Source organism: Silurus aristotelis (assembly GCF_946808225.1).
Source record: "Silurus aristotelis genome assembly, chromosome: 7".
NCBI classification, from domain to species: domain Eukaryota; kingdom Metazoa; phylum Chordata; class Actinopteri; order Siluriformes; family Siluridae; genus Silurus; species Silurus aristotelis.
In genome coordinates, this window is record NC_139580.1 from 3,369,713 (window position 1) to 3,377,212 (window position 7,500).

General features: G+C 43.1%; 1 protein-coding gene across 1 annotated transcript in view; it reads left to right on the forward strand.

Annotated features, from left to right (window-relative positions):
- The window catches only part of khdrbs3 (KH domain containing, RNA binding, signal transduction associated 3), a 106,440-nt gene that overhangs the window by 50,909 nt on the left and 48,031 nt on the right, over positions 1-7,500 (forward strand). Inside the window, exons 4-5 of the mRNA XM_083546813.1 lie at positions 4,462-4,578; positions 5,176-5,322. Coding sequence (XP_083402939.1) covers positions 4,462-4,578; positions 5,176-5,322 — 264 coding nt within the window. The remainder of the gene's footprint in view (positions 1-4,461; positions 4,579-5,175; positions 5,323-7,500) is intronic.

The following is a 7,500-nucleotide window of genomic DNA, read 5'->3' on the forward strand; positions in this document are numbered from 1 at the left end:
ATTTTAGAACATTTTAGAAAATCAAGGACTATATTAGGCCATTCAGCACTGTCTCCAGCTATCCCAAATCATCTCACACCATCCAGGACTGTCCCAGTTTAACTAAAACTCTCTCAAGCCATCCAGGACTCAGGTTAATCTCAGACTATCTCAGTCCATCTAGGAATATCCCAGACTACCCAGTCTGTCTCAGTTCATCTCAGGCCATCATGAACCGCCACAGATTATCCAGGATAGTTTCAGATTATATCAAAGCATCCCAGACTGGAAAAATCCCAGACGGTCCAGTACAGAGTCACACTATCTCAAACCATCTTAGTCCATTAAGGAATGTCTCAGTTCATCTATCCAGGACTTACTTAGACTTTTGCAAACCATCTTAGTCCATCAGGATTGTCTCAGACTATTTGACTAAAACAAACAAACAAATAATAAAAAAACACTGAAATGTTCACCAGCAGTGAATTGAAGAAGGTAATGTGTGATGTAGCACTAAGACGATATGAAGGAAAAAGTCCTTACTGAATATATATACTTTATTGGAAACACTTGATTTACCACACACTGTTTTTCAACAAAGCATCTACAAATCCATCATTTTTTTGCACCCAACCCCCTCTGGTCCAGCAGTTTATCTCGTGTGTAAACTCTGAGAAGTGAAAGCTCTGTGAGGATTAGAGGAAGGAGACTGAAGTCATCCCCAGCTGCAGGCTGCCGTCTCTATTTATTCATTTAGCTTTCAATTTAGCAGGATTGGAAATTAATTACACACACTTCTGCACACAGGGTGCTCTCGCTAATGAAGTGTGTATCCGTGTTTATAAACACAGTGCCGAGTGTAGAAACAGAAAAGCAACAGATGAGAAAAGAAAGCTCGTCTCTTTATCTTCTGAGCTTATCACACCATCATCACCATCATCACCATCAACAAACCAAACACAATCGAAATGAGAGACAATGATCTAATTACATTTAGAATAACACACAGAGTGTTTGTGTGTGAGTTAAGAAAGATATCTAAAGCAGGACTCTCAAGATCTTCCACTCCAAATCTTCATGAAGCTGTGCACAGGAGCATTGTTGTGCTAGAACAGCTCTGAGACTCCTAGGTCAAGTGAAGGTAAAGTTTGACTATCTAAAGCTATCCAGGACTGTCTTAAACCATCTAAGACCATCTTAAACTGTCTTAGAATATCTCAGCCATATTGGACTGTCAGAAAAAACATCTCAGGTCATCTTGACCTATCCCAGACCTATCTCAAAACATTCAAGACTGTCTCAGACTATTTCAATCCATCCCAGGCTGTCTTAGGCCATCTAAGACCATCTTGAACTGTCTCAGACCAATCCAGGACTGTCTCAAGCCATCTCAGATCATCTTGGACTATCTCAGTCTCTCTCAAAACATTCAAGACTGTCTCAAACCAAACCATCCCAAACCATCCAGGGCTACCTTGGGCCATCCAAGACCATTTTGGACCTTAACAGTCTGTCTCATGCCATCTCAGATATTATTGGCCTGTCCCAGACAATTTGAAACCACATCAGACCATCCAGGACTGTCTTTCACTTTACCAGCCACTGTTTTTAAAGCAGCACTAATGGAAACTTGTCTTTTTTTTTTTTTTTTTTTTCGAGCTCGTTCAGGCTCGGCATGGCTCCGTGTTGAGTGATGCTAAGCCTGTCAGTGGGCTAATCCGCTCTGGGCCTCCACATCTCCACCTGTCCACATCACCGCTAAATAAATGATCATGTGAAAACCCCGGTAAACGAAGACATCTTCGAGAACAGGGCTTGTAATGACCGGCCACTTGTGGTCAGCCAGAGCGATTTATCTTCACCAGAGCAGGAAGACTAATCCGTCCAGCTTCCTCTCCACATGACGCTGAAACAAATCCCCCTCCACCCTTTAATACTCTCCGCCAGCCAGGCGTGGAAGACAAATTTAATTTGTGGCGCGTGACAGCGGGTGGGAGTGACGGAGTGATCCTGTTGCACCAGTTTTTCTACAAGCAACGATTCGGGGTCATGAGGATCAAAAGCAGGTTCCACATCCGACGTCTCAATTCATCTTCCGAGAGAGTGGCAACATAGCCGGAGCTGAGGGCAAAGCGGTAGGGAAATGAACAAGCCCATGTCCTCCTGCTTACGCAAGAACTGAGAGCGGCTCATTTACTGATTTCACAAATCATACATTCATTTTAAAGAAGTCGCAAAAATTCATTAAACGTCCTCCTGCTGAATGTTCATCTCCAGAAGTTCCTCAAGAATTCTTTAGATCAGGGATTCATCCCTCTGAGTCCTGAGACTCCATGAGGAGGAAACCTTGAGAGGAACCAGACTGAAAAGAGAACTCATACTCATCTGGGTGGCAGTTACAGGTGATGAAATCCAACCTGTGGTCCTGAGTCATTGTAGCAGTCCGAATCCATCCTCAAAACTCCTGCGTTGCTCCGCAATTTATTGGATTCCCAAGTCGTTGATGCAAAATCAGAACCGGGCAGATCCGAGGAGGGGAAAGAGACAGGAACCCTACTCTAAAGCTCTACTTTAAAGCTTTGAAAAGTGAAACCTTGGGTCGAGTGATATGGATGGATTAGATCAATAACATTCCAGCTTGATATAAGATCCTAAAACTCATTTAGCAATAAAAATAAAACAAAATGAAAAAAATTACTATATATAATTATTTGTATTTATTTCAATTTATTTGATTTAAAAAACCGGGTAAATAAATAAAATTGTTTCCATCGTGAAAAAAATAAATCAATAGAGAAGCTTCAGACCCAATGCATGTTCTGGCTGATTGACTACATCTGGACTAACAGGGAAACAGTGTACTATTTGTGTAAGTTTTTGTATGAACCTGTCATTCATCTCACTGGTGACCTCTCAGCTAAGTGTGTGTGTGTGTGTGTGTGTGTGTGTGTGTGTGTGTGTGTGTGTGTGTGTGTGTGTGTGTGATCTCTGCTGGCTTTCTGCTTTGAAAAGCTCATTAAACTGCACGTTGTGTTCCTGCAGTTGTTGGTCGGTGTTTCTGTTTCCTCCAGTTTGCGGTTTCTTGCTGGGATTCAAACAGCAGCTTTTGTAGAGTCGCTCTGCCAAGCCTGCAGGATTTCTAGCAGGTTTTGGGAACAAAAGGCCAAAATAAGTGGCACGAATAAATATTTATGATCAGAGAAATCCAGCAGAGTGACAGGCATGTCCTCGTTTGTGTTCGCTGGAAATGGATTATTCTCAATGAACACGGCAGAGAATAAAAAGGTGAAGCTTTTCCTTAGATACACATCCTGTTCCTGGAATAAAGTCTTCTGTGGAGGTATAAAGAGTGGGATGACTTCATTCCATCCATAGCAACTTTACTCAACAATTGGTTCTTTAAAATGGATGAATGAGACAGACAGACAGACAGACAGACAGACAGACAGACAGACAGACAGACAGACAACCAGACAGATAGATAGATAGATAGATAGATAGATAGATAGATAGATAGATAGATAGATAGATAGATAGATAGATAGATAGATAGATAGATAGATAGATAGATAGATAGATAGATAGATTTTTTTTTATTTTATGTCACTCTGTTTGTTTCACTCTCCACGTCTCTCCTCCTCGTTAGTGTGTTATTGGGTCACTTCCTGTGATGTACAGGGTGAAGTGTTTGAGCTCAGACGGTCAGACAGACAGTGATTCGGGTCATGTGACATGTCTCTCCAGTCGGGACACAGTGGAGACACGCTCCTGCTGCACACCACAGACAGAACAAGCTTATTAAAGCTCTGTCCCACCAGCCTGAGCCCTGCCACACAAGACCCTGCTTTATTCCCAGAGCCATTGAGAGACATTTATTTCGTCTGCTCTGTGTCTCCGTGGGACTTCAGCACTCGTGACACACAAGTGCGAAAAGCACGGCCTATAAATGTGATACTGACGTCACAGAAAAACAACAATTTTATTGAAAGAAATGCACACTTGTAATATAAAGCTAAGCCTGATTTACTGTGCAGGACAAATAAAAAGGCCACACCTTCTTACATTTACATTTACATTTGCTGCATTTAGCAGACGCCCTTATCCAGAGCGACGTACAAAAGTGCTTTGAGTCTCTAGCAATGAAGCACTTTAGCACCTCCTTCACTGAGACTGACAGGTACAGAGGCCACACCTCCTTCACTGAGACTGACAGGTACATAGGCCACACCTCCTTCACTGAGACTGACAGGTACAGAGGCCACACCTTCTTTACTGAGACTGACAGGTACAGAGGCCACACCTTCTTTACTGAGACTGACAGGTACATAGGCCACACCTCCTTCACTGAGACTGACAGGTACAGAGGCCACACCTCCCTTACTGAGACTGACAGGTGCAGAGAGGCCACACCTCCTTTACTAAGACTGACAGGTACAGAGGCCACACCTCCTAGTCTATTGATTTTTTTTTTCTTTTTTGCAGTTCAATTTTGTGGGAAAGCTTCTCGGCCCACGAGGGAACTCACTAAAGAGACTACAGGAGGACACACTCACAAAGATGTCCATCCTTGGCAAGGGTTCGATGAGAGACAAAGAGAAGGTAACCCTTTTACCACACACACACACACACACACACACACACACACACACACACACACACACACACACACACACACGCAAACACACACTTCTCACTCTTCCTTCCTTAGCTCTTTTCCAGCGTGCTCCTGATGTCTAATGCAAGGTTAGAAAATAATCCTAATGGGTGGGGCTTAATATTATAATAAGCATATTTGATTGATTGGTTTGAGTCACAGAACCAGGATTTAACCTCCATGTAGATACACTGTATGGCACAAAAGTATTCAGACACCTGGGCTTCCTCATCAATGTCAGTATCTGACTTTACAAACACGGAATAAATCGCCACAAATCTCCTTAATAAGATCTATTAGAACCTCTTTCCAGAAGAGTAGAGGCCAGATTGTATGTTCAATAGGCTATTGTTTACATGCTAGGGTTAGCATTTAAACATGAAAGTTACAAAGTTGATTAGCTTTCACTATGTCAGATATTAAATCAGCTTTCACTTGCCATATTAGCAATTTTGTGGTCAGAGTGAAGATTTTAGCCAGTTAGCTAATTAGCATAGCTTCTTCATGCTAGAAAAGCTTTCACTCTTTGTTTCTTTTCTCAGGAGGAGGAGTTACGGAAGAGCGGCGAGGCCAAATATCATCACCTAAACGAAGACCTGCATGTCCTCATTGAGGTGTTTGCTCCCCCTGCTGAGGCCTATGCCCGCATGGGCCATGCCCTCGAGGAGATCAAAAAGTTCCTCATTCCGGTTAGTAGGTTTATTTCAGAATTCGACTGATTGATAAAATCTTGGCACCATGAATCAGTTCATCAGAGATGGTATGAGGAAGAAACCTTAAGAGGAACCAGACTTAAAAGGGAACCCGTCCTCATCACCGAATGTCATTACATTCATTACAGTTTCATCGTTGAGGCGCTGTTCAGTTATAGGTGCTGAAATGCAAAGAGTAGCTGTTCATGTGACCTGTGGTCCTGAGCAAATCGTAGTAGACTTTTGTTTTGAATTACAGGTTGAATCAGTCCTCAAAGTTCTTGAATTTAACAGCGGCTTTATGAATCTTTACGGTGTAGCTGTGGACAGGAAAGAATGGTCTTTAATTAATAAGAACTCCATGCAAGACATCTGGATGAACCAGGCAGGAAAAGAAAAGGAACACTGGTCATGTCCATTTATTTGTTTCATTGTTGACAAGGTCAAACAAAATGTTCACTGATGGACCCTTGAATGCAAATCTTTTCATGGCTATTGCAGCCCTATGCCACAAAAAAGCATTCCAAGAAAAAGAAAGAATCTTGTATGCATTTTTTTAGCTCCGCCTACTTCATTTAGATCTTAACTCGAGCCGCACTTGACCGAATGTGTAATGATAAAAGCAATTACATGAGCGTTTTCATTTCTGGGCCATGTTCAGCATTCAGGCTCATGTCTGATTGAGTGTGTTTGGTGTAATTAGGCGTCTCACTCAACCTCACTGTTTGTTATTATACATGTTTAGCGTTCGTAATGAGACACTGTTCGGCTTTCCCGAGCGCTCTACACTGACTCATTGAAGTCCTAAATTTAAGTTTGTGTTTTGTTCACGACTTTTACGATTTACGGTTTTACTCCTGGTTAATTACTCATATTAGTCAGAAGGGAACTAATTATGCTTATGCTCATGCTAACCAGCAAGTTCTTGTACATTTCCATGGCATTTGTTTAGGCCTCTTAATTCGGACAGCGCTGCTCAAACTCGCTTCTCGGGTCAGTACAGTTAATTGTCATTGTACGAGAGTGCAGACTTCAACAACAAGCTTTTTATGCAGCAGCCTTACAGTCGGAGCCAAAAGTGGGACAGTGGAAATAAAAGCCATTTTAAAAGTCGTGCAAGAAAAAAAATGACCAGCAAGATGTTTTATACCAACAAGGGGTTGGTGCTGGAGCTTGTTCCAGAACTGGTGTTTTATGGTGGTGTTGAGAAGGTGATTAAGTGGTTGAGACATTGGACTTTGGATCCAAAGGTCATGAGTTTAATTACCAGCATACCAAGCTGCCTCTCCTGGGACCCTGAGCCAGGACCTTAACACCATTGCTGCACTGTTGTACGAATGAGGTAAATGAAGGCGGTGATGAGACCCTGCTAGTGTTGAAGGCAGTGTTGAGAAGGTGCTGGTGTTAGAGGTAGTGTTTAGTAAGTGTTGCTGTTAAAGGATGTGTTGAGAAGGTGCTGGTATTGAAGGCAGTGTTAAGAAGGTACTGGTGTTGGAGGCAGTGTTGAGAAGGGGCTGGTGTCTGATTCAGTGTTGAGAAGGTGCTGGTGTCTGAGGTGGTGTGGAGAAGGTGCTGGTGTCTGAGGCAGTGTTAAGAAGGTGCTGGTATTGAAGGCAGTGTTGAGAAGGTGCTGGTGTCTAAGGTGCTGTTGGGAAGGTGCTGGTACTGAAGGCAGTGTTGAGAAGGTACTAGTATTGAAGGCAGTGTTAAAAAGGTGCTGGTGTCTGAGGTGTTGTGGAAAAGGTGCTGGTGTCTAAGGCAGTGTTGAGAAGGTACTGGTGTTAAAGGCAGTGTTGAGATGGTACTGGTGTTAAAGGCAGTGTTGAGAGGGTGCTGGTGTCTGTGGCAGTGTTGAGAAGGTCCTGGTGTCTGAGGCAGTGTTGAGAAGGTGCTGGTATTGAAGGCAGTGTTAAGAAGGTACTGGTGTTGAAGGCAGTGTTGAGGATGTGCTGATGTTTAACATAGTGTGGAGAAGGGGCTGGTCTCTGATTTAGTGTTGAGAAGGTGCTGGTATTGAAGGCAGGGTTAAGAAGCTGCTGGTGTCTGGGGCAGTGTTGAGAAGGTACTGGTGTTAAAGGCAGTGTTGAGAAGGTGCTGGTGTTAAAGGCAGTGTTGAGAAGGTGCTGGTGTCTGAGGTGGTGTTGAGAAGGTGCTGGTGTCTGAGGCAGTGTTGAG